The following is a 27,351-nucleotide window of genomic DNA, read 5'->3' as shown; positions in this document are numbered from 1 at the left end:
GATTCTTGTAATGAAATATCACAATATACCGTATAAATAGCGCAACACTATCCATTTTGGCAGTTCATTTTGTGAATTTACACCAGAACAATCATACAGCATTTTTAGAATATAGACTCATTTTATTCGAACTGTTTGAATTTACAATAGTAGTTTAAAAACGATATAAAGTCACATTTACTGGCAAGGACAGTGTGATAAGATTTTCTTCTATTTAAAACCCTTATTTAAAAAAATGAAACATGAATTAAACATCAGGGTGGTTTCCCAGACAGGTATTCTGAGCCAGGTAGTTAAATTAGGATGTTAAAGTCATTCTTACAAACTTGTGTGCATTTTGAAACAAAACAATAGCACTGATATATTTTAGGATATGTCAAGCCAAGCAGTTTTTCAGGTTAGACGAATCGAACATTTACTTAATACTGTACAGGAAACCACCCCATAATGTGACTGACATGGAGGAATTACTCCTGTCTGAGGAACTTCACAACATCAGCCAATCTGAAACCGCTTGTCATTGGCTGAAGTTCTAAGTGAAAGACGAAATCATGACAATCATCATCACACAAACTTGTAATACTAAATCAACATTTGAATTTATGCATTTGGCGACTTACATTGCCTTGTACTGTACATTTGTATCGGAGTATGTGCAATCCGCTTGGATGGAACCCATGACCTTGGTGTTTCTAGCGCCTGCTCTAACCACTGAGCTACAGGAAAACTTAAAAAAAATATATTTTCAGAAAGGACCTTATAAATGTGAATTCATGGTGATTAGGGATCATAAGTAACATAACTGAATGGCGACTCGATATCAAAATATTTTTTTAAATAACCCAACATTGTAAAAAGCGCCATATGAATTGAATTTGTAATGTAATGTTTGACACTGGATACATTCATATAGAATACCATCTGCTTCATAAAGCCAGGTTTAGACCGTATGATTTTGGCCTGTCCCAGACAACGGAGGGCAATCGTGGTCGTGGCTCCTAGACATTGTTCCTATTGGTCCTACAGTGAGAGAGATTTAAAGTTGGCCGTTGTCATGATCTTGCGATCAAAACAGCCTAGCAGTTTAAGAAGTTTAGAATGACTGTACGCCCTACACCTACTGAGTAGCCAGTGAAAATGTAACATGCAATGATGTATTAATCGCTGTGACATGGCACTAAATGTTAAATGCCACGAAGACGTAAATTATTTAAATGAATTACAATATTGTTCCCTTTTGTGCAAGCTCTTTTTTTTGCACACATGAAAAGCGTGACTGGCAAAGTGCGATTCATGTTGCTGTGTTTGTTTTCAACCAGCGCACCCTGATAACGTTTACCTACTTGCATCGCAGCCTACAATTCAGTCTGTATACATGTCATAACCACATTTATTAGATCCATGTCTCACAGTGTGATTTGTTACAGCATCTTACAAGATGGCTGAAATCTGTAGCAGACTTTGTACGCAATTCAGACTAACTGAATTGCTTTATGCACAAACTGTTGTTTCTTAGACTTACTGCTCTTGTTAAAACCTCAGACTGAGGAGGTGTATGAATGCTCATCCTGTTGCCTGTTATGATCACTGTAACAGATGAAAGGAATATTTGGAAGCTCTAACAGGTTCACAGTCCAGCGTCGGCAGAGTTTTGGAGATTTAAAAAGTTTACACGTTACAGGTCACCCCAGCATCCTCTACATGACCACAGTTGGTTTTGCCCCAGCCGGAGAATTTACACTGGTGAATAATGTCCTCTGTACCAACACAAGCAACATCATCCATCCAGATTAAACCAGTGCCTAAAGAGACAGAGAGAAGAAAAACATTCCTAAAAGTACTTCCCACAGGTCAGACATCCTCAGTAACTTCACACCTGCAATGCTTATTGGGGCTCGATTTACTTTGGATGATCTTGTACGATCTTTCATTATATTAAAAACATTCATTACAATAAACCACCAGTTCAAGTTTTACATGTTAAATGGGTAAGTTTTGTTTTTTAAATCTAGTTTCACAACATTTCAGTGGCATGTCCGGAAAGCTAACCTTGTCCAAACCTTCCAGTTTTGTGGATTTCTTTGGCACCACGGTACCCCAGCATCCTGCACACAACGTCTCCGTCTTTTATGTCCCAAACGTCATCACACACCGTCCCCCATCGACGTTCGTGGAAGACTTCAACTCGACCCTCATGAAGGCCTGAGCCGTTCACCAGCCTCACCGGAGTTTCTTCAGCTGTAACAGACTCTCTGTTAACTCACTTCACTACATCACATCATGAGCAGGTTCTGGTCTTCTCTCGACCACCATGTGACCAAACCAACTGCAAAGGAACCATTCCTCAATCCCTACATCTTTTTTTCTACAAGCAGATCCATGTTGACTTGATACATTTTTTCTGATAGCACTTCAGGTTTTGTCACTTGCCATCTGATTTGTCATCAGCTTTCATCAAAGGTGACTTTTTACCAAAGTGTAGCTATTTTTTAAGGAACCCCTGTAGAATTATGCCACGCTGTCATGCTCTGTTAACAAACATACTCTATCTATATATCATACAATTGAAACAGCAGTCCTGAATTAACCACTGGGTGGCAGAATTGACCACTATTTGAACAAGAAAACTATTTCACCACTAAATCAGACACAGATTTCTTTTCGGTTGACACTCCTCTGAGAGTTTAGCTGCTGGTTAGATAATTGAGATTTTTCTTACTCGTACATGTTTGGTGAATCACGTAGAGTTCATTCACTGGTGTTAGGGACCTGTCGGGTGGGCAGCTTTTCTTCAGTCAACAGCTCTTTTGCTGGTTGTTCTGGCTTGATTAACATCTCTTGCGTTTGCTTATGGTTCGGACGAGGAAGAGCCACTTGTGTTTGAGAGTCTCACACCTGCTGCTCATAGTTCTCCAACACTTTGCTTCACTCTTGGTGATTTGGGAATGTTATTTGTTCTCTCTCTTATGTTTCTACAGTCAATGGCTCCTGCATATTCTGTGGCTTGTAAACCTGTGTTTACATTGGGTCTACTTTGCTCTTTTCAATGTGCTGAGTCTACAATCACTCCAACTGAAGTGTTGAGGCCAATTCACAGCAAGATTTATCAACCTATTCACCCTCTGATCTGTTTTACAAATTACAAATATTTACCTTTGTCTCCTCGCTCGCCTTTCTCTCCTTTCTGTCCCCTCTCTCCTCTCTCACCTGCCGGATGAAAACACATTTATATTCATGTTTGACTCATGTGCTTGTTTGTTAGTTTGTGCTGTGAAATAAATATGGAGCTTCTTGACTTTATAGGAATAACGATGCTGTGATTTCTACCTGCAGCTGTTACACAGTCCTATTGAGCATAACTTGTGTTTTTGTAGGGCATTCGTAACTAGTAATGTGATTTTTGTTAGCATTATCCTGAAAACATTTTAGGAGAAGCAATTTATAATTCGTCAAAATTAGGTTTGAACAACAATTTGTTTTAAAAACAGTTGTAAGCGTTGATCAGGGAGGTGCCTGATCATACCGTTCTGTATTTAAGCAGCCCACATTTCTGCTATAATAACCTTTTGTTCTGATATCCCTCCACCTACGACTCTAATGATTTCATTTTATCTAATTCAGTAGGCCAGACCTCGAGCACAGAGCTCCTTCATGAACAGCTAACCAAATGAGTTGAATGTTATTCTTTTTACTGCCATCCTCATTAATAGTAAATTATTGAAGCTGGATGGGCAGGTGAATTTATATACATATTAGTGAAAGTGAAAACATATATGATGTTATGCTGTAGGGGGCAGTTTGATCTCTTACTGAGATCAGTACAAATCCTATGTTGAAACATTTCTTTCTTTCTCGGTGGGCGTAGTCTTTTCCAGAATGACAGTAATCTCATTCACAGGGCACGCATGAGGAGTCTCTTAAAAGTTGAATTAAGAAAATAATGCTTGTTTTAAGCTAGAGGGTCTCAACCTGATTCAACACCTATGAACGATTTTTGAAAGCACAAATGAGGGAGTATATTCTGGTTTTGATTCAGGATTTATTTATTCCACATCAAGACATCACGCTGTGGGTCAGACCTGTAATGACCCACACAACTGAAGCAATGGCTAAAGTCTTTGTCTCAAATACAGTTTTTGTAATGGAAAAATAAAATATACTGGCTATATAAATATAAATATTGATGCACAGAACTCAATGAAGCCAACGGTTCAGTTTGTGTAGTTTATGTGAAATTAAACACGCTGTCATGTTATTACATTGTCGATTTACAGGAGCAGTTTGCTGTATGAACTTCATAGAAAAGGTTTTTGCTCTTGTGTCATATAAAATTTGTATCTAATAATAATTTTTGCAGTTCACATCTGTTCACATCATTAAGTGAAATTACCTGAAATGGACTGAATAAGTGCCAAATTGCATTTATTTGTTTGTTTGAACACTGGTCGTTATACAGACATTGTCCATTTATGACGTGCCTCTCTGTATTTCAGATACATTGATGGCAAACAATGTTTTACATTCTCAAAAGTCGACACAGAATGGTATAAAGGCTCAACTGTGATGTTTCTAAATGGAAGGCATTTGCTTTATTTACAAGCTCAGACTACAATGAATGAATGAATGTCATCTGCAGAAGAGAACGGGTGGGTTGTTTTGTTGGACGTTGGGAAAAATAAAATGAGAGTGGGGGATGGTGTAGGGTTCTGGAGAGCATTACAGAAATCATTATATGTTTTGGAAGGTGTTTAAGAAGAACTGCATGCCCAGAAGATGAGATCAGAGTGAAACTGAGACTCTGAGTAAAAAAAAGAGTAAAGCCCAGAGTAAACTTCTGGCTCATGGACAGTGCTCATATACAGCTGTAGTCAACTTTGATCTTCGCTCTCTATTCAAATATCTTATTAAAGAAGCATTAAAGATGTTGTATTCATGTTGCATTGATGTGTTTTAGAGTTTAATTGAGCTGAGATTGATGCTCAGCTTTGAGAAGAATTTAAAGGAATACTTCGCTACAGAACGTAAAAATGTCATTACTAACCTTTGAGTCATTCCAGAACAGTAAGACCTTCATTTGTGTTTTTTAAAACACAAAAAGTATTCTCCTCGCTTCATAGAATGGAGTTTGAAGCTCTACATTTATAAAGCGTTTTTCTGGGCACTCAAAGCGCTTTACATTGAAGGGGGAATCTCCTCAACCTCCACCAATGTGCAGCATCCCCCTGGATGATGCGACGGCAGCCATATAGAACGCCCACCACACACCAGCCCATTGGTGGAGAGGAGACAGAGTTATGAAGCCAATCGGTACATATGGGGATGATTAGGAGGTCATGCTGTATAGGGACAAATAGGCCAATTTGTCCAGGATGCCGGGTTACACCCCACTCGTATTCGAAGGACTTTCTGGGATTTCTAATGACCAAAGAGAGTCAGGACCTCGGTTTAAAGTCTCATCTGAAGGACGGTGCTTATTGACAGTATAGGGTCCCCGTCACTATACTGGGGCATTAGGACCCTCACAGACCACAGGGTGAGCACCCCCTGCTGACCTCACTAACACCTCCAGCAGCAACCTAGTATTTCCCAGCAGGTCTCCCATCCAGATACTGACCAGGCTCAGCCCTGCTCAGCTTCAGTGGGCAACTCTCGTCACATGGACTATTTTAATGATCTTTACTCACTTTCGTGTGTTGCTGTCTATGAAAAGTTCTCGGACCTCAAAAAAATTTCATCTAAATTTGTGTTCTGAAGATGAACGAAGGTCTTAAAGTTTTGAATTGACTTAAGAGCGTTCATCCACGGCCTCAGGGTTCCCCTATTGCCAGTGGAGATGAGGAGGCTGAGACCGCTGGACTTCGAGGGTGTGCTCAGGTTTGTCATGAGCCGACCGGAGCCCAGGGTCTCAACCCATCCGTGTTTTCCATCTCCATGGGGAGCCATCCCTGAGGGTCTCGCCCTGAAGCTTGTGGTGGTGACCACCACGCGCCGTCTGCCTCTGTCCTTGCTGCCTCTCCACCACCAGCTAGCCTCCGTGGTAGACGCGGACTGAGGGAGTCGTAGGTTCCCCGTCCGACTCTTCCAGCACGGAGATAGTCTGGCCCCCCACCGCTTCTCTGCAGCCGTCCACACGTTCTGTGGGCCAGTCAAAGAGGCAACGGAGGAGAGCGTGGTATCCAACCCAGCAAGTGCTGCAGCCGGCATCCAGTCCTGCCGAGCCGTCCAGTCCTGCGTCCAGTCCTGCCGAGGCATCCAGTCCTGCACCCAGTCCGGTGCAGCAGCCTGTGTTCCTGCCTGTACCTATTCCTGTCCAGCCGACAGCCCGGTCGGCATTACCCCAGCCTTTCCCTACCATGGCCCTACCTGTTCTAGTTCCTCCCTTTCCATGAAAGGTTTCCCTACCATGCCCAGACCTTTCTGCCCCACCCCTCCGTCCAGCTCTAGGAAGCAGGGTCCTGTCCCTTCTAAGTCCCCACCCAGTTATAGTGTTCCCAAGTTTGTCCCACTGATTCCGCCTCCCATTAATGTTTATTTTATTGTCCAACCCCTTTATAGTCATGTCTACCCTGCCCCTACTGTGTTCCGTTCTTTGGTTATTGTGTCTGTCCTCCTGTCTGTCGGTCTTCAGTGTGCACTTGAAGAACGCCTGGAGGCATTCTTTAAGGCGGGGGCTCTGTCATACCCAGTTTTGTGGATTATAGTTGATTTGTTATTCAAAGGACATCGTTTTTAAGATATGTTAGTGCAAATTGTTTTCAGTTTGGACAGCTCTAACGTTTATTTTAGTCTATGACTAGTCTTAAACCCTGTACGGGGAAATTACCCCTAAATATTCTTCCCAAGTGTATTAAACAAATGTATTGTGCTTTCTCAAGGACAACTCACACTGATCAAACAAACTTTAAAAAACACAAACATTGTAAAGTCTCATTGACATTGGTCTATGATATTGATCTAACAAAGTTTCACACTAATTCAACAGTGTTAGTCGTTAGTTAACCACTTTTTATAGTGAAAGTGTAGTAATGCACTGGCAAAGCAACTGTTTTACAGGAACCATGGTTTAAACTCTTATTTGTAGCAAAGTGGTTTAACTATAGCAACAATGTTGTTTGTTTGTTGTTTGTTTAAAATTGCAAGGGTTAGACCATACTGTACATGAAATATACGGTTCCAACCACACTGTAACACACCTGCTTGTGCTTACAGCTGTGTTACTTTGACAAAATAAGTATCAGGTGTCTTGCTGTAAGGATATAAGCTTCCTCTGAGTTAGATTAAATGTTTGTGTGTGTAGTGTGGGTGACCATGCAAAGCTCTAACCTTTGGGCCCCTCAGGGCCAATAGCTCCTTTTTCTCCATCTTGCCCATCCTTACCACCTTGTCCGGCTAGTCCCCGAGGACCTTGAATGCCCCTCTCCCCTGGCAAACCTAATAATAAACATATTAATACAAATCATAAACTCCCAGTCAAATATTGCCAGAATTCCGGAAATGTCGCGACGTTTTATTAAATATGAATAAAATTAAAACCAGAAGACTTTCAAATCACATGAGCCAATATTTTATTCACAATAGAACATAGTGAGCATAACAAATGTTTGAACTCAGAAATCTTACAATTTTACGCACAAAATTAATTTCAAATTTGATGCATGCTACAGGTCTCCAAAAAGTGCGTAAATAAATGTGGAAGTAACTTTATGTCAAAATAAAACAAATGCATGTTTAAATAACTTGAATATATTCTAGAAGTAGTTCCTAAAGCTGCTTTCACATACTATATACTGTGCAGCTTCTCTGTCCCACAAATTCAACAACTGTCACAGGTTTATCACTTTCTGTGGAGAGGCCCCTCCACTACACAAAATACAACTGTAACAAGATCCATAAAAGGGAAGGAAGGAGACGAGACATAAACTAACTTTTAATTAATAAAATCAAACGTAAATAAACACACACAAACCACAACATAAAATCCAGGCCTGGTCCTCTCTCACTGACGGTCCGGTCGTTCGTCTTTTTATATGCTCCACAATCTCCTCCGTGATACGAGACCGGTGCGTGAGTGTTAACGAGCATCAGCCTCGCATTCCGGCTCTCGTCTCGCCTACCTTGCTACATTCCCCCATCGCCCCTCACAGGCTGGGGGTACCCCGAGACTGTACTTGCTCCCGCCCCTTCCCTCAGGGGTGGGGGTCACCCAGCCTCGGCGGACTATCCCCTGGGGGTATCCTCCGACGAGACGAGAGAATGGAGACTAGAGCACTCCGAGTGACCGGAATGAAAGAAAAAAAATAGTCTGGTTCCCCAACATGCTGCCGCTCGGTCCTCAACCAGCCGGGGTACTCTCCTTCGCGGTGCCTTGCGGTGGCCCTGAGCGCCAGACCCTTGGGCAGACGGACGCAGGCTCTGGTAGGCGGTGGCCGCTCTCGGCACTTCCGCCCCTTGCTCTCTCTTGGAAGGACGGACCAAGCTCCGGCCCCTGGCAGGCGGTGGCTGCTCTCGGCTCTGCCGCCCCCCGCTCGTCCCCTTTTGGGCCGACGAGACAGGCTCCGGCCTCGGGCGGATGGTGGCGACCCGCCCCGCTCCCTCTGGGGAGGAAGCCAAACCCGCCGCGACCCAGATGCTCGGCGGCGAGGTTGCCTCTGCTCCAGAACCACCGATTCGGGCAGCCGCTGGCGGACGAACTCTCCGGCACCGCAAGGCCACTCGCAGCGAGGACTCTTCGACAGCATGTCTCTCCTTCCTCCAGTTCGTCCTTTTATATGCTCCACAATCTCCTCTGTGATACGAGACCGTTGCGTGAGTATTAACAAGCGTCAGCCTCGCATCCCGCCTCTCGTCTCGCCTACCTCCCTACAATAACATACAGTACTGTGTAGTAGGGGTTCCTCAAACTAGTCGACTAGTTCTGACGTGAGCACTTACTTCGCGAGCTGAAGCATTAGTGCAGCAATGACAGGGTAAAACGATTGCTTCGCACTGTCAATCACAGTGAATAATAATTTCTCATCATAAACTTCAGAGAAACAAATAACACTACATTTAGACATCATGTTATATGCCTACAGTACATTGCATATGTGTGAGGGGGAAACAATCGCATCACGTTGTCAATCACTCTTTCCTACCCCGAGTGAATCCTTGATCGTCTTTTATTTAATGTGTTCAAAGCATGAGACAAAAACAGCGTAGGGAATGAATGAACAATCATGTAAATATAATGTGTGTGTGGTATTATGATACCTCTTGTTCCAGTCAGACCAGGAAAACCGGCAGGTCCCAGCGGCCCCACATCACCCTTCTCACCCTTTGGTCCTGAGGGTCCTAAAAACATGTAACGATTAAACCAGTCACACTACAATAGATTTTTGTTCCTCAAAGGGATAGTTCACTCAGAAATTTTAATTATGTCATTATTTACTCAGCCTCTTGTCATTTTAAAACTGTATTTTCTTTTTTTCACAGAACACAAAAGAAGATATGCTGGTAACCAAACAACAGAAGTAAATGGGTACCGCCATTAGTTCAGTCTTTGTTTTACAGTAGAAGGGTTAGGCGAGAAACAATATCATACCGAATTGTGAATAAACTCTTGACATTTTTACTTGATATGGATTAATCTAACAGCCCACCAGACAGCAGAAATAAACGCGACGACAGCCAGGCAGCATGCTATGGAGGGATTTTTCAGTCAAATTATAAACTAAAAGTATAAAACTAAAATTCTAAATTTGAAACTAAAAGTCCAAGTCGAAAATGAATTTGGTACATAGGATTGGGCATTTGGTATTTAGGAATGGACATTTAATCATTTAGCCATTCAGGTTTGAGGATTTAGGATTGGGCATTTGAGGATTAAGGAGTGTATGCAAATTAGGAGGCGTCAGCATAGGGAGCTCCCAATGCTAAGGAGCACACTGTAATGAAACCAAACAGAGCGAGTGAGTGGCTGGAGCGAGGATATGAGGCGCCGTATAGGGTTTAAATCAAACTGCGCTTATGAAAGCATATATAAAAGCGTGCATACACACATATACATTGCTCATATATACATGTATAGTATTTTAGCATACGCATCAAAGTACAAGTTCCATTTCATACTGCACTAGGCAAAGAAAACACGACACAAGGAGAAAAACGTGAGTGGAAAAGACCAAAAACGCAAAGCTTACATTGAGTTGTCATTATAAAATGGCGAAATTGTCAACAAAAGGCTAGCACGAATTCCGTTATATAAAAGATGTTGGGCAATGTTTTTATATGCAAAGTTAATTTATCTGCTAACGCCAGCTAATCCAACATAAGCCAAAATAAACCAGCGCTGCTCTGCACCGATTAGAGAAGTGACAAAGTTAGTTATTTTGTACATTAAAGAATTAAATGTTGTATGTAACATGCCAGCATGATTAAAGAAATGTACTATAGTGTATGCAAGATGCCTTTCTGAAAAAAACAATTTTGTCTATTTTTGTTAATGAATTATATTTTAACATGAAAGAAATGTTGACAAAAGTTTCCAAGAGGTTGTCAGGATATTGCCACAAAGTAAAGGCATGTTGAGCAAATTATGACTTTACATGTATGTTTACTTGGCATTGAAATGACAATTAAACCCTACCTTGTAAAACAGTTAAGTTTTTGAGGGTCATGGAGTGCTCCCACTCTTTCAGCCTCAGATCTGCTGTGATGACATTGAGAATCTCAATTTCATTCCTCATCTGTTCCTCAAGGTGTATTTGTGTGATTCTTGTGCTTGTGGCCTCGTGGGATACATTTCCAATTGTTTCCTGTAGCTCAACGATCTTCATCTGGTGCAGGCTTACATCTCCACTAAATGAATGGTTTAACGTTTGTATCGCCCAGCCGACCTCCTCCAGACGCTCCTGTAGAGTCTCAACGTTTAGCATCATTGTCTGTAATTTCTCATGTTGTGTTCGTATAGAGTCGGTAACTAAAGTTAACTCCTCTCCCAGACTGCTGCTGTTCCTTGAACTGGATCGAATGATCATGACCAGATGGTCCGATAGCTGAGCTACAGAGTCTGAGGTGTTTTCAGAGACGGTTTGCAGGTCCCTAATTTCATGCTCCAAGCCCTGCGCCAGCTGACCTGCTCACAAAAGTCACAGCAGCAGAGGGCAAGTCAAATTTGCTTTATTGATGTATATATTTTTTTATTTTTGTACTTATATTTTTATGCCGGACGTGCTTTATATTCACCTTGGCAATTCACATTCAAGTTTATGTTAATGGTCTAGTGTGCGATTTTTTGGAGGATCTATTGACAGAAATGTAATATAATAGACATAACTATGTCTTCAGAGGTGTATAAAGACATTAGCATTAGTTTTTTTTACCTCAGTTTAAGTCATTTCTATACACATATACCGCGGGTCCCTTCTCCATTTTGTTTTTACAGTAGCCCTAAATGGACAAACTGCTCTAGAGAGTGAATTGTTTTCAAATATTTGGATAGAAATCTGATTAGTGCAATTCCAAGGTTATGGACGTGACATTTTGCATTACGGACGTGACATAAAAATGCTCAGAGAATGCATTTGTTACAAATACATTGAACCATCTGTTTTTATTTGACTAAACCCTTGTTGATGGAGTCTAAACATAAAAAAATGTCGGTCTATGAACACATTTTCTATTTAAAAAAGAGAAATAAACATGCGTTATGGATGTGACAAAACATGGACACAGTTTTTGGGAGACGACAAACTTTGTAGGATTTCTGTGAAATAAAATGCACAATCCTGAAGCAATAATACCCAATGAATGGAGAAGGGATGCCTCTTTATAAAACATCAAATAGTCACTTTATTGTCATTTTCATGTGTCCATATATGAGGAATATGTAGCGTTATGGATGTGACAATCCTAAAAATGGCACATACTAAAATAAAACAATTGCTGGACTACCAAATGTTAATATCTGTGCTGTTCAGTGGTCAGTGGTGGAAAGAGTACTGGACATTTGTACTTAAGTACAAGTACTGTTACTTTGCTGAAATTGTAAAAATGACTCTTCTCAAAGTCTAATCAGAGTACTAGTGACTCGTTACATTTAAGGCGGAGTTATTTAATGAATTATAAATCATTATTAATAATCAAATTTGTAGATTTATATAGAAAATAGCTACTTTAAACAAAACACATCTTTCCCTTACTGATAAAGCATATAACTGGATACAATTCAGACAAAATAGCCATTCAATGTGCTGTTCTGTCTGTCTGTCTGTCATGAGCTCAGTTTTCCAGTTAAAACCATTTATGCACCAACACTGTTCAATCATGTGTACTAGGCTCCACAATGCATACATTTATCAATAAGAGCCCAAAATACTGCATGCAAAAAGTACAAAACATTTGTAACCTAAATTTAATTGGATTTGCATTCACAGTCACATTTGTAGAGGAGCTGGCTGATCAGTTACTCAACCTCAAGCCATCAAGATGTTTTTGACATTATTTATTAGGTAGAACAATAAAGATTTTTACCTGGAGTTGTGGTCATGGTTTTTCAGTCGACAGGTTCATGTCTTTAGAAGTTACAGATAGAGGCAACATAAACGTAATCCCTGCAGCTTCTTTCGATGTATTAATGATGTCATATTAAAGAGAATATTTATTATATTTAGTATATGTTCCCTACTCACTTATAAGGGCAGAGCGCTTGATGTAGAGACTTTGGAGAGAGATGGACAATTTTGCCACATGATATAGCCGTTTGGATATAGCCACTTGGCAAACGGAGTGATACAGGAACTCAATATTTCTCTATATTTCGGACGAGCCTTTGTATTGTGTCCCGCAGTGACTTTCAAGCATGCAAAACCGCCGTTTGATACACGCACTGCCTTCTGCACACTTTCGTTCTCCTCCATGATTAAATTGCCGGCAGGTGTCTTGAAATCTGTGTAACGCAAGTTTTCTATGCGTGATTTGACTGGATGTGGTCACGTGAAGGGACTGATTATTCTCCTTAGCCAATCAGATGAAAATTAACATATAAAGTAGCAACGACAAATAGTGCAGTAAAGTACCGATACAGCACAAAAAATGTACACTGTTTTTAAAATATTTCAAAAAGTACATTTCCTGAAAAAAATACTCATTAAAAGGAAATTGAGTATAGGTAATTCTTTACTTTTCACAACTTGTGCTGTTACCATAGTAAAAAAAGTTTGTTTTCATGGTAAGGTTGACATTTTCACGGAAATGCCCATTAATCAAGTACATATCTACTCATTCTACGAAAGTGGCACTGTGGTAAGGAAGGCAGGACGAGGGCCGGTGGCGTGAGTGATAGTTGGAATCAGCTGTGCGCGCACCGGTCCCGCATATCTCACGGAGAAGATCGGGAGCTTAAGAGGACGAGCGGCAGGACTGTCGACGAGAGAGGACCGGGCCCGGACATATGTTAAGTTGGTGTTTATGTTCTTGGGGCTGGCAGTCTACCCTGAGGTGGCTGCCGGCATTTTAAGTTTGTTTGATTGTCTGTTTATTTAATTAAAGTTAATTAAATGTTCGCCGGTTCCCGCCTCCTTCCTTTCCTTTATATGGATTTTTGTTAAGGAGGGAGATGCTGTCGGAGAGCCCTCGCCGCCAAGGGTGATCGCGGTGCTGAGGCAGTGGTGCTGGATCCAGGATTCGGATGGGACGAAGACCTTGCTGCCGTGCTCCTGGGTCGAGGTGGGATGGCTGCCGTCCGAGAGGGAGCATAGGAGTCGCCACCGTTCGCCGTGGGCCGAGCCTACTGCTAGCCGCCATGAAGGGGAGGAACGGGGGACCAGCTGCCAGGGGGCGGAGGAGGATCGAGCCGTCCACCGAGCGTGCAGTACCATCGCATGGCACCGCGAGGGGAACCGGACCAGCATTTTTCTTTCTTTATTCCTCTCTCGTCTGTGTGGTTCCTTGTGCTTTCCGGCTCCTTTTCTCTCGTCTTGGGCGCTGTGGCCGCCGAGACTGACCCGGGGGGGAGTAGAGCGCAGTCTCGGGAGTACCCCCCGGCCTGCGATGGGGGTATGTGGCGAGCAGGGCGAGACGAGAGCCGTGAGGGATAGGTGCGAGGCCGGTCACGTGAGTGATAACGAGTGTCAGCTGTGCATGCACCGGTCTGGCATCTCTCACGGAGGAGCTCAGGAAGCATAAGAGAGGAGCGACAGGAGTGTATGACGAGAGAGGATCGGGCCCGGACAACGTGTTAACTTTGTGTTTATATTTTATGGCCGGAAGTCGACCGCGAGGTGGCTGCCGGTCTTTTACTTCCGTGTTTGTTGTTTGTTTATTTAATTAAAGTTTTGTTGAATGTTCGCCGGGTTCACGCCTCCTTCCTTCCCTACATCTACGAACTGGGTTAAAGGCACATATCCATGTAAAATATTCAACGAGTTTGTAGCTGATCACACGTCTAAGCCATGTTTCACTGAGTCTGAGAGAAGAGGGAATCGCTTCAGATGCTTCTCTTCCGACTTCATGCCCATGGTTTTGAAATAGGATAAACTTGAACTTAACAGGCCACCTGAGGCTTTTCCACAGTCCAATTATGCACCCTAGCAATTTAGCCTCTTTAACAAATGGATTTCTCATTAACAGCTGTTCAGTACTAATCTCTTTAGTTGTTTTTTGTTGGAAATGTTCCTTTTCATTAACTATTAGGGAATGATTTATAGTGACTTTAGGAGCTGTTCTTGTCAGAAGTGAGGGTTATGGAAGAAAGTCATCATAGTATTACTGTTAAGAGAAGTAGAACTGTCTTCTCATTACTATTGTTTACTGCTCTTACCTAGTTGATGCAGCTGTTCACTTTGGTTGTTGAAGAGGTTTTCTAGCTTCCAGATGTTCTCCAGAAGGTCACTCTGAGAGGGAAGCTGGCTAAGAGATCTCTGCAAAGTCTCAGCGCGCTCTCCCAGATGAGTCACATTCTCCAGCAGAGCCTTCTGCCTCTCTGAGGATTCCCGAGATTTTGACACTGAACAGGACAGAGATTTAATCAAGACATTTACAAAGAGAGGTATTATTGACACACAAAGATTTGGTCGCTCAGAATAAACTGTGGTGTCATATTATGCTGGACATAAAAAAGGTTCTTTAACAGAAAACCCTTTTAATGAACTACCACCTATAATCTCTTCAAGTACTTTGTCATCTGCTGTAAATCCACTATTCAAAAGAGGTATGAATCGAACAGTTCATCACAATACAATGCTATATTGATTTTCTCCGCCAGCGGTGCGATTTTTGCAGATACCTTGGAAATTTCGAGGTAAAGATTTGATTAATTTGTCAATATTATATAACTCTTTGAAAATTGCACACGCTCTCTGTTCCAACAGGACCTTTACAACAACACACAAACAAAAAATACACTTATGATGTTGCGTAAGGAATGAGGATGTGGCGAGTGTCAAATAAAGGTACCTCATTTTGATAATTTACGTGTGGTATCGATGCACCATATCGTTAGAAATGTTATGGATGCATTGATCCATAGCGATGTTTTGTTACACTATTCATGTGTGTTTAACTAATGTGTGTGAATCAAATAAAAAATCATACCGGTGTTGGACATATGGCGTAGTATTTCTGTGCTCGATACACCCCACCAGTGTGCGTAGAGGTATCAGAAAGTATTTTTCAAACATGAAAAATCATCAGAGAGAGAGATCACTATTTGTTTGCTGCATTTGGGTGATGAATGTTATGTAAACGGTGGATATAATTGTGGATTTGGAGATAATTTGAAACTAATAGATGGAGCGGCGTTCCAAGTGCTCGAAGACTCTGGACATGAACCACATGCTATAAGTTATGTTTTCTTGGCAATGCGTGCGCACATACTTTAGTTCCGCCCCCCACACGGCTCACATGTTTTAATAATCGTACAGCTTTATATGTCTTTTATAAATGTGATTAAACTAAAAACTGTAGAAGGGTGCGATACTATTCTGTAAGTACTCGAGATTAACATGAGATATTTATGAGTTAGGGCCGCTTTAAGCCTTGTGTTAAACTGACTAGGAACAGCGCACCTCTCGGATAGTGTTTAGACCTGAGAAGCGAAGACTTTTCCGAAACAGGCTTTAAGCGGGTGACCAACACGACAAACCAGACCAACAAATTGTGCATTTTAAAAATGACAGCTAGGTCCATTGCTCCATGCATTTTTCTGACATATTGTGTGTGTTACATGAATTTGTCATTTGATGCATGATTTAATAATTGTATGCAGGTATCACTGTTGTTATATGATATTATTTAAGCTATTTTGAAATTCCGTTCAGTAATCTTGAGAGAAGAAACATGCATCTCTTTGAACTCAGATGTGCAGTGTTCTGGCATGAATTTAGAAAAACCACTACAGATGTTTAAATAACCTAAACTCCTCTGGCCATGAGGGTAAAAACAAATGTGCAGAGAAGACAAAAGTGGGAGGTTTGATCTAGTGCTCTTAAATATGTGTACGAACTCGAGAGGGGTGTGAGTCATTTGTTCTACAGCTTTTTCGTGTGGTTAATACTGTAAACTCTCAACTGATTCCGTCTCTGTTTTTCCCATTACAGATCAGCTGAAAGATGTGTGTGCATTATTTCCTACTGTACAACTTATGAGGAAAAAAACGAACATTGAACATTCCTTTTTTATTTTATTGCAGTGTAATGGTCAATTTTCACAAGAAAACAATTGTATAGAGCAAAAGAAGGAACCCAACCCTGCTCCTGGAGGACCTATAGCAGCATAACAGTACATACTTTAAAGGTTTTCCTAATCAAACACATCTGCTTGAACCTGAAATGATAGTGTCAGATCCAAAATGGTTGGGGGGCATTGTTTGTTGTGCAGAGCAAATTGGGCACCTCTCTGTTATAAATCTTTTTATAATTACTTATTATCTAACATAACATAATTTTCATGTCAAATTCTGAAATGTAAATTAAAAAAACTGTTTAATGCAGCTCAAGGGGGCATGAATCCATGAATGGAATATCTGCAAGGTATCATCTTAATCTCAATGTCAGACATGAAATTACTTACATCTAAACGCGGTTAGAAAAAGCACGAGCAGTTTGTCCCTTCACGCAAACCGCTTATGGTCACAGAACGGGAAATATTAGAAATAAACTCTATAAAACCTGTTTTCATTCAGAGTTGTCTGCAGAACATATTTTTCATAACAGGTATTTTTGTAAAAGCAAAGAAAGTGTTACAAAAACAACAGCTTGTAGATTCTTCAGTGAGCGGACACAAACTGTGAGGAATATCCTGACCAGTGGTGTAATAAGATGAAGGTTTTCACAGGGATGTGAAATCCTTCACTCTGGCTACGGTTCTATTTCACCTACCAAATGGCGGCAATGATCATGAGCTCAAGCAACAGAGCCACCCCGATAATTTTGAACAGTACTCGGTGCCAAAAGGACACTGTAATGGTTGTGTTCAATAAAGTTAGTATGATAGAAGGAAAAATATACATTTCTAGTTTCAACGTAATTTATTCTTCAGACATTCCTCTTTAAAATAAATGAAGTACAAGCTTCTGGAAAATGACCCACATTTAGTTTTTGATGACTGAAAATGTGTCCATTTTAACAGTTTTCTCATGAAGCCATATTAAGATTATCATATCTCTAGGACTGGTCCTGATAGGGCTTTAACAAAGTAGTTCCCAAAAAGAAAGTTTGGTTAAGTACAAGAATCTGGAATTACAGTACATGCATGGAGAATTTTGAGCGAAGGGTACAGAAGAACACATAATCTTGCTTCTAGGATGTAACGTATTCAAAATGTATAGGCAAAAATGAGTGTGGAAGTTTAGACTGGTGGTGGCGCTATGGAGTGTGGGTTAGAGACTCCATGTTTGCCATGACAACAGTCCTCTATGTGTAAGCCAAATTTCACAACTTTCCCATGTACAGTTCTATGGGCTGCCATCGACTTCCATGGCAGAAGAAGAAGAAGCAGAATAAAAACACTAATGAAAGCAACAGGTGTCTGTGCCACTTCGTGGCTTGACTCCTGACAAGAGGGGGAGAAGAAAACATACCGATGAGAGGTTAAAGAAACTCCAGAAGTTATTACAGAGATATTTATCTGACATACCTCTTTGCCAGGGCAGCAAACACAATTGCAACATGTGAAGTAAGACGAGAAAATTAAAGAGTAAGTTACATTAGATCATGAAAATTACATTTCATGCAGTGTGTTATGTTGCCGTGTTTGAAAGTCAGCAGTCTGCCAAGTTGTAAGTCCGAAGGTAAATGAATAACAAAAAGTTATTGGCTTGTAAAAAAGGGAGTCGACTCTGAATCACTCAAACAAGACGTGACGTAGTCTCTAACCGCCGCGTATCTACGTCACTAGAAATAGTACCTCCCTATGTTTTGCTGGGACTGCCACGAAAACTTCACTCTCCTACCCCAAACACTATCGCTCGTTCGTGATGCGTGTTTCATGTCTAGAACCTGTGTTCTACGCTGTGAAACGAAGTCCATCTACCAAAGGAAGAACTTTTGAGGAAACAAATGTCTGTGTTTAGCTATTGCATATAACACTATCATTAACATGTACCGTTATTTCTGGGGAATTACAGTTTGTGTATCTAGCTATGAACTCTGCTAATTTAAGGTGCGTTTACAAAAGACTTGTTGTTTACAAAGAGATTTATGTGATGTGGCTGTCTGTTTACAGGGAAGCAGCGTTTTAGGGGACTGATAATGCAAACTTTTGAAAACGGGTTTCGAAGTGCAAGTTTTTGAATACCACAGCGTTCTCATTTCAAGTGTAGATTTACTACACCAATGCTAGAACCACCAGCGGACACTAATTATTTACCTAAAGAAAAATCTTAAAATTCATTCACTGCAACGAAGGGTTTTTAAACAGGGCTTTTGGATCAGACCCGGGAGGACGAGAAGATGGAAGGAAAACTTTTGTTTGTATATGTGCTCATGCGTCTCTTAACTATAAATGAGGAGAAATGCAGCGCTCTGTATTGTAAGGTCTCTTTAGCGACGGAAGTCCGCCTTCCAATAAACCGTCAATCAATCGTCAGGGACTCTGGTATTTTTTTCTATACAAAGTGATGTCACCAACTTCTGGCGTGGCATGCGTAATACCGCGTTTTAGTCATTTTTGCGTAACTGTGTAAACGCAGATTGTTATGATAACGTTGTTGTGTGTACGTGAAACTTTTCAACAACGCAAAAGAAAAACTTTTCGGTTTTGTGTTCAATGTAATAACTCTCAAAGAATTTATTTCAAGAAATGACTGGAGTACTATCTGTATTGTAATAACATCTGAAGATACAAACACCGTACACTGTATGCTGTGACAACTAGTCCAAGTATAATAATGTTACTAGAGAAGTGTAAATGTCCTTTTTGCACCTCTATAAATATGTATGGGGAGAAACAAAATAATTTTTTTATAACGTCGACTTTCTAAAATGCTCTATGTTACATAACAACGCACAGTAAAGACGAAATAATATTATTTGTCATGATTCCGCCATCATGTCATGTTTATTCTTGGTCTTGCAGCGGAGTCATGGCATAGCCTTAGTTTTGTGTGAGAAAGACATGGCTTTGTTTTGATTCTAACTTGCCATGTGCTTTCTCGTGTCTCGTCAGTGTTTCCCGCCCATTTGTCTCGTTAACCTTCCCTGAGTGTTTCAGTACCTGCACCTGCCCATTGTTATCTCCTGTGTTTGTTCCCCTATAAAACATCCTCGTGTTCATTGTCCTGTGCTCGTTCATTGTTTATTGTACCTTGTATGCGGTCCTCGTCTGAAACCCGTATATTGATTATCCATGCATCCTGTCTGTAGTTCTTGTCTTGGTGAGTTAGTCTAGTCTTGTCCTTAGTGTTTGTTTTCTCAGTTTAGTTAGTCCGTGTCCTGAGTATTTCTTATCTTGTCTTCTTTTACCCCCTTGTGGGTTTTTGTTTAGTGTTTATTGTAGAATAAATCTCTGTTAACCCCCGTCATCCCGTGTCTGCCTGCACTTGGGTTCTCTTCCTGTCCTAATTCATAACAATTATTACTAAAGTATTAACAGTTTTTTGTAAAGATTATATTTTATTTCAATGATGAGCACTGTTTCATGTTTAAAGTTTTCTGTTGTAAAAGTGTGTTATAAATAATCAGACTGTTCTACTGAAATGTTAAATTTCCCTGCAATACAATGTCTGATGCATTATGTAAATTTTGTAGAAACTACTTGGTCCAAAAATCTCATTGACAATAAAATGCCCAAATGCACTAGCCCTGATGCCATGTTTTTAAGAAAAAAAGATCCAGACAATCAGATTTTTGAGTTGAGAGACTGACTGGGGTTTCATCTTGAGAACCTCTCCGAGATCATTTCAAAACGCAAATGGGCTTGGTGAATGGCACGCGCACGCCAGTCTCCACCCCGTACATACGCGTATAAAAGGAAGATGGCGGCGGTCATTCACTTACCTTTTGTACTGAGGAACCTGAGAGGTCAGCGTTGTGGCATGAAGACACAGTCGTACAGTCGTAACCGCAACGTTATATCTACACGGCATGGCGCTGCGCCCCATATCACAACCTCCAGCGGAGCAGAACTGACTAGGCTAGCGAGTAACAAGAGTGCTACCGCGAGATGTAATCTTCTAGAAACATAGTAGTGGTCAGAAGCCTGTTCTACGCCTCTAGTAGCGAGGTGCTGTCCGGAGCCGAATACTGGGGAAACACTGCTCTTCTAGTTGAAGAGTGTGTTACGAAGGCCACATCCTACCCAGAGGGGAGGTTACATGTGGAGACACTACCATGGTCTCACCGGTGGGGAGAACAACATGCGGCAATAGGTGTTAGCCCGAGTAGGGGGACAAATCCAGGTGGGACCACCACCGGTGGAGAGGTCACAGATTCACCAATCGGGAAATCAGGGATTCGAGGAATTCAACATACGGGACGACCCAGAGGGGAGTCACTACGTATGGGGCACTAGTCCTAATATAGGGGTCTACCTGAGTAGGGATGACTCTACCAATACTGGACCTGGTTCCAACAGACGGCTCCGCCCAGTCTGTTACCAAATGCCAATGCTTAGTGATGGATGGAATGCCTGTACTTCCCCCTGAGAAGGGGAAAGCAAGGAGGCTAAAATAGTGCACTAGTCTCAGCTGAGGAGGGGAGAAGGCGCTTTCGCAGGCGTACGCCCAAACCAGGAGCCCGTCCTATTCGCCAGTGGCATTCAGGACATGGGCTGCTACTGGTTCCACGCAGGGTTGTAAAACCTTGCAAAGGTCCCTTGGGACACGGAGAATGCCTGTAGGCCCCCCACCCTCTTGATAGAGGTGAGGGCTGTCAAGAGTGCAGTTTTTATCGGCAGATGATAAAGACTGGTATCTCCGAGGGGCTCAAACAGGGCCGTACCAAGGCCCTGCAGGACCACATTAAGGTCCCAAGAGGGTACGGAGCGCGGTCGAGGTGGATTCACCCTTCTTGCGCCCCTGAGGAACCTGGTGACCAGGTCGTGCTGACCGAGAGACTTACCCTCCAAAATTGTGATGTGCGGCAATAGTGGCACCAGGACGAAAAGAGGCACCACTTATAGGTGTATAATCGTCTAGTGGCGGGGCTCTAGACTGTAAGACAGTCTCCCGGACCGCAGGGTCTCCTTGTCCCATCCAGGGGCCAGGCATGGAGGTTCCAGAGGCCTGGGTTGGGGTACCAAGCCGTGCCCTTCCCCTGCGACAGAAGGTCCTCTGTCAGGGGAATGCGCCAGGGGGAAGTCATCGTCAGATCTACCAGATCCGAGAGCCAGATCTACCAGATCCTGGCTGGGCCAATAGGCCGCCACTACCAGAACTTGATGACCCTCAGGACCTTTGCACGGCCAGCTGTGTGCTAAGGCATCCATGACGAGGGGGCCCTCGGTCAGGGAATACCAGAGCGGGCAATGGGAGGAGTCTGGGGAGGCAAACAGGTCCACCTGTGCCTGGTCGAACCGCTCGCATATGAGCCGGACTACGCGGGGGTGGAGTCGCTACTCTCCGCGGGGGGTTCCTGGTTCAGGTTGCCCGGGAGAAAAGTGGCCCGCAGGGATTTGGTCACCTGTTGACTCCAAAGGAGGAGGCCTCGGGCGAGTTGCGACAACTGCCGTGAGCGTATGCTGCCCTGGCTATTGATGTTCACCACGGCAGTCGTGCTGTCCGACCGGAATAGCATGTGTTTGTCCTGCACGAGGGGCTGGAGCCTCCTCAGTGCCGGAAGGACTGCCAGCAACTCTAGGCAGTTGATATGCCACCGCAGTTGGCAACCTGTCAACTGACCCGATACTGCGTGCACGTTGCACACCGTACCCCACCCTTGCAGGAAGGCATCTGTCGTCACCCCGACACACCTCGAAACCTGTCTGAGTGGAAACCCCCGCTTGGATAAAAGGTCAAATCGGACCAGGGTCTGAGAGTGTGGAGGCACTTAGGCGTAACCGTAATCCCCCTGGTGCCGGCGTGTCACGCCGTTCAGGGAACCCGACTCTGTAGCCAGTGTTGAAGCGGCTGCATGTGCATCAACCCTAGAGGGATTACCCCTGTCGAGGACGCCATGTGCCCCAGGAGCCTCTAAAAGTTTTTCAGTGGAGTCGAGGGATTCCGCCTGATCAATCTCAGACAGTTCACCACTGACTGTGCATGCTCGTTGATGAGACGTGCTGACATACGGACAGAGTCTAGTTCCATACCTAGATAAGAGGAGCTCTGGAATTTTGTAGTCTCGAAGGCGAAAGAGTATGACAGCATGTGTCGCACAAGTTCCGAAGAACAAAGGATAAGTGAATGACCGCTGCCATCTTCCTTTTACACCCGTATGTACGGGGCGGAGACTGGCGTCCGCGTGCCATTCGCCAAGCCCATTGGCATTTTGAAATGATCTCTGAGATGATAGGTTCTCAAGATCAAACCCCAGTCAGTCTCGACACAACGTCAAGAGACAGACTGAACGGGAAAGAGGGTTCTATTGAAACTTTAATTCAAATAAAATGCTTTGGTCCAACCAAAAAGAATAAGCAAAGAAAGAGAGAAATACATATGCCTACCTGCTATGAAGAGGCCAAATATAGTGATCAGTTGAAGAATATAAAGGGACATAATGGCATATTTGATTGTAGTGAAGGAACCCAACTGACCACAGCAACTATCCGCCTTTCTTCTACATGGATGTTCTGATGAACCTACTGTAAAAGACAAACACTGAGAAACAAACAGACTTCAAATCCTTTCCATATAACGCCCAATACTGGTGATCATAAAACCACTTTGAAGAACAGTTTATTTGTAATTCACACACATGCACGCATTCTGAATCAAGAGAAAGTGACTAATGTGGAGAGAGTTTGAGAAGATTAAGTACATCATCATCATTTTGTACAATACTGGTAAAAGTTAAAAATAATTTGGTCGGTATAGAGTATTGCAGGATTATTAGTTTCCTTTTGCATTCTAAACCAATCATAGTTGTTTCGGTTATATCCATAAAACTTATTCACCATGGCTTCGTGTATCATAACATGTGTCCCATGCTCTGTTAAACTTTGGCAGATCAAAAATTCCTCTGTAATTAGTAAGATGTATAATACCCCTTACTAGACACAAGTTTGCATTTATTTGTTATTTTAGCAATTGTAAAAATGGTATGAATGGTATAAAGAAAATGTAGTGACTTTTACCTTCATCACAGAGGTTGAGTTTAGATAGGTTCATCCCCTCATATCCCTCCTCATACAATGAGCTGTTATCTCTGTTATCTTCATTGGTATTAGTGGTCAGGTACATTGCCTTATTCTCCATTCACAACCAACTAGAAAGAAGAACTGATTTTACACGAATGAAGCTGACTGGGGTGCACAATATTTTGCTCAAAATGAATTTTCTCCAATGTTCATTTCATAAGATAGCAAGGTTTCATAAAATGTGATCTGGGAAAACAAAACCACTCTTATGGGTCAATTTTCCAAAATTGAGATTTATACATAATCTGAAAGCTGAATAAACAAGCTTTCCATAAATGTGCAGTATGGTATGTTAGGATAGGACAATATTTGGCCGAGATACAACCATTTAAAACTCTGGAATCTAAGGGTGCCAAAAAATCTAAATATTGAAAAAATGGCTTTTAAAGTTGTCCATCAGAGGTGCTGTAGCAGGCCATTGCTAAAAGAAACAGGTTCGCTCTCTATGGGTTTATCACTGTAATGATGTTGGGTAGAGTAGATTCACTTGAAAGCAGAAGTTCTAAGTTTTACATAGATACTAAACTTGAGTGAGTCATTCTCAAATAACGAGCAGCAGCGATTGATGTTTGCAGGCGTTTTTCTGGCCATGATTATTTGCTATTTTACAGCATCCACTAATGACAAAAAGTTTTGATATATTTACGGTAGGACATTTACAAACTATCTTCATGGAATATGATCTTTACTTTACATCTTAATGATTTTGGGCATAAAAGGGTCTATTTACACCGAGTACAAATAGCTGTTGGCAGAGACAATGTTTTATTGGATTTTGCCACAAACATTCCTGTGCTACTTAAGACTGGTTTTGTGGTCCAGGGTCACAAATATAAATAAGATGATCTAGGCTATATAATGTGGTCAGCAGTTATAATTCAGGGTATTTTTTAATGGCTTAGACTGTGGCTCAACCAATAAGAATCAAAGACGAGAACTGACCGTTTTCAAAAGCTTTGTGTCTTGTATTATATGGATTTTGGGGTCATCTAAATCAAAATCAAACATTTATATAAAAGACCACAGTGTCATTCAGCATAATCTATTTTTCTATTTCTGATAAACTGCAGAATTAAGATGATTATTCTACAAAACATGTTGTATATAAATCAACCAGACAAAATATTTACCACTGTCTATTTATTCTTCTGTCCAGTCTGTGCAGTGTTTCAATGAAAAGAGAAACATTAAAGATCCACTTCGTCTTAAAGGGCCATTATAGGCACAGTTCACTTCTTAAAAGACAAACAAAGTCCTGTTTAAAAATGTTATTAAAAAGCACTCTATCTAGGCCCTCTGATTACACAAGCACACACTGACAGTTTGGCACAAAGACTGGACAGAATTGTGAGCTTATGTGGCTGCTATGCAACTCACATAACTGTACATCTAACAGGAGAGACAAAAAACATGCTTCTCACGTTCTTTTCCCACATCTGACATACATCCGTTGAAAACATTAAGAGACCTCCCCAAATTTCTATTTCAAATCAACATTTCTAGATGTATCGTTGTCATTTCAGTTCAGTGTTTGTTGAATATCAACTAAATCAAACCTCAGGAGTGACATAAAGTCTTCCAACAGCAAATGTGAAAGACCGACAGCATGACAAGACACATGAAAACTGTGAGAAAAATCCAGCTTTTCACATAAAAAGTTTTTTTTAACCTTTCCTAAATACATGTTGAAACATGACTGTTGTGTTGCTTAAAGGTGAATCTGAACTTTTTTTATTTGCATCATTTGAGGTCTGAAATACACAGAGCAGCTTTTTCTGTTATTTTCACCTGTTTCTCCAGTTTACATTTTCTGAAAATAAATGCAAAAAGAAACAATATTTTATTTCAAATTTAGGATAAATATTGTTGGAGTTTACAGAATGAAACAAAAATGATACATTGACCTACACATATCTATAAATATAATTTTTTTAATCAGAAAAAGGTCTCTAAAATGGTCTCTTATATTTTTTTTGCGGCTGTATATACGTCTCAAATACTCGTCTTTATTTCCCTATTCCTGTTTCCAGATAAAATCACATTGCACCACAGTAATCTGCACAAAAACCTCACAGAAAAGACACATTTAAAATAACAACCGATTAAAAAAACATTAAGGGGCGGTATACTGGACAGGGCTTTAGCCTAGTCACACACTTAAATAATTGTTAGATAACTGAAAACATCTTGCACTCACATATCTTTAAATATACTGGTGCCATAGTTTTGTGTCAAGGATGCAAACCAGTTATGTTGTTTTGGGGCCTCACATTATTTTTCTTATTATCTTTTTGTAGCCTAATCGTTGTTGTCAGCCAGCAACGACGAAATAAACCGCAATCATTTCTTCATTGTTATTTTCATCCACTTCCGTGATAAAACAAACCACCACATGGCTTCTCTTTGCTTCTTTAAGTAATTTTCTAATACTCTGGAATACTTTGGTCTTTATTCATATTTGGAAGAACCCTTTGTGGTAAAATAATCTCGACCCAGTATGTGAATATATGTAAACATGTGCCGAAGACAAATGTAAAGTGGGAACTGTTGATTAACTCAGTGTTATATGTATAAACAGTGTTATAATAGAAAATACACTTTATATCCGGCGCTTTCAGAAAGTTTCAGCTTCATCAATAAAACATCATACTGTTGTGATAACATGCTCAAAGGGCTGTCAACTGAATAAAATTTAAATGACACCTTATACTTAATTTAGAAAATTGCCTTGAAAACTCTTAATGCATCTTTACACAATTAAATAACAAAATTTCAAGAAGCCCTATGCCTATTTATGGGAATATAGGCCATTAACATAAAACGCCAGCTTACACGTTACATGCTAAATATAAAGAGATTTACACTTTAGAAATTTTTCTATTTGTTAAAGACATAATATATGTGCAAGTATATCGTATTTTTGTGTCTGTAAGTTAAAATACATATTTATAAGGCACGAGCTACCGTTTTCATAACACTTTTCAACAACCAAAAACAAACAAACAACACAGATGACAAATAATGTAGACACATACTCAGATCAAAACAAACTGTGTATGAGATTTCAGCAGCGCTTCAATCGCACAATGTCATAATGTAGCAGCATAACACTTTAACTTAAAATAAAGCTGTTTGTCATTACCGGAGACAAGTGATGCTGATGCCGCGGCTTCTTTAAATCCACGCGCTGCACTGTAACAATAATAACATTTACTCCGCGGTTAGCACTGATGCATTAGGTCGCAAGTTACATGACGTCTTCCGTGTAAAGAGAAAGAGTGTGTTTCCTTCAGTCCATCGTCTCCTGCGCAGAAGAAAGTGTCCGATTTCATGCAACTCCCACATGTGGAAAAAAAGGCACAAGTTTTCATGGGTTGCCAGATTGGCTGGCAACATCACTCTATCTAAACCCCAACTTGTTATAAATGATCAAACAGTACGTTACCAAGCCAAATGCAGATGGTGACTTTGAAAAGACATTTGACTTCACTTTTCGAAATAACATAAAGCGATTTCATTAAATATGTTATGCCATACCTTTAGCGCAAATTGCGTCATTACAGCATGCTATTACAAGACCAC

The 27,351-nt window shown here is 41.3% G+C and overlaps 1 protein-coding gene across 1 annotated transcript; it reads right to left on the bottom strand.

The window, feature by feature from the left end:
• Positions 1–105: 105 nt before the first annotated feature.
• On the bottom strand, positions 106–27,089 carry scara5 (scavenger receptor class A, member 5 (putative)). Its single transcript, XM_079474902.1, has 10 exons — positions 26,912–27,089; positions 23,707–23,837; positions 23,077–23,214; positions 14,798–14,983; positions 10,625–11,113; positions 9,250–9,330; positions 7,324–7,431; positions 3,154–3,207; positions 2,050–2,238; positions 106–1,802 (listed from the first exon to the last, which is right to left on the bottom strand). Exons 2-10 carry the CDS (start codon positions 23,825–23,827, stop codon positions 1,669–1,671), a joined length of 1,500 nt encoding a protein of 499 aa, XP_079331028.1. The 5' UTR covers positions 23,828–23,837; positions 26,912–27,089; the 3' UTR covers positions 106–1,668.
• Positions 27,090–27,351: the final 262 nt, after the last annotated feature.

Source organism: Barbatula barbatula (assembly GCF_947034865.1).
Source record: "Barbatula barbatula genome assembly, chromosome: 15".
Classification (NCBI taxonomy): Eukaryota; Metazoa; Chordata; class Actinopteri; order Cypriniformes; family Nemacheilidae; genus Barbatula; species Barbatula barbatula.
The sequence above is the reverse complement of the archived record's forward strand: the minus strand, read 5'-3'. Positions and strand labels throughout refer to the sequence as shown.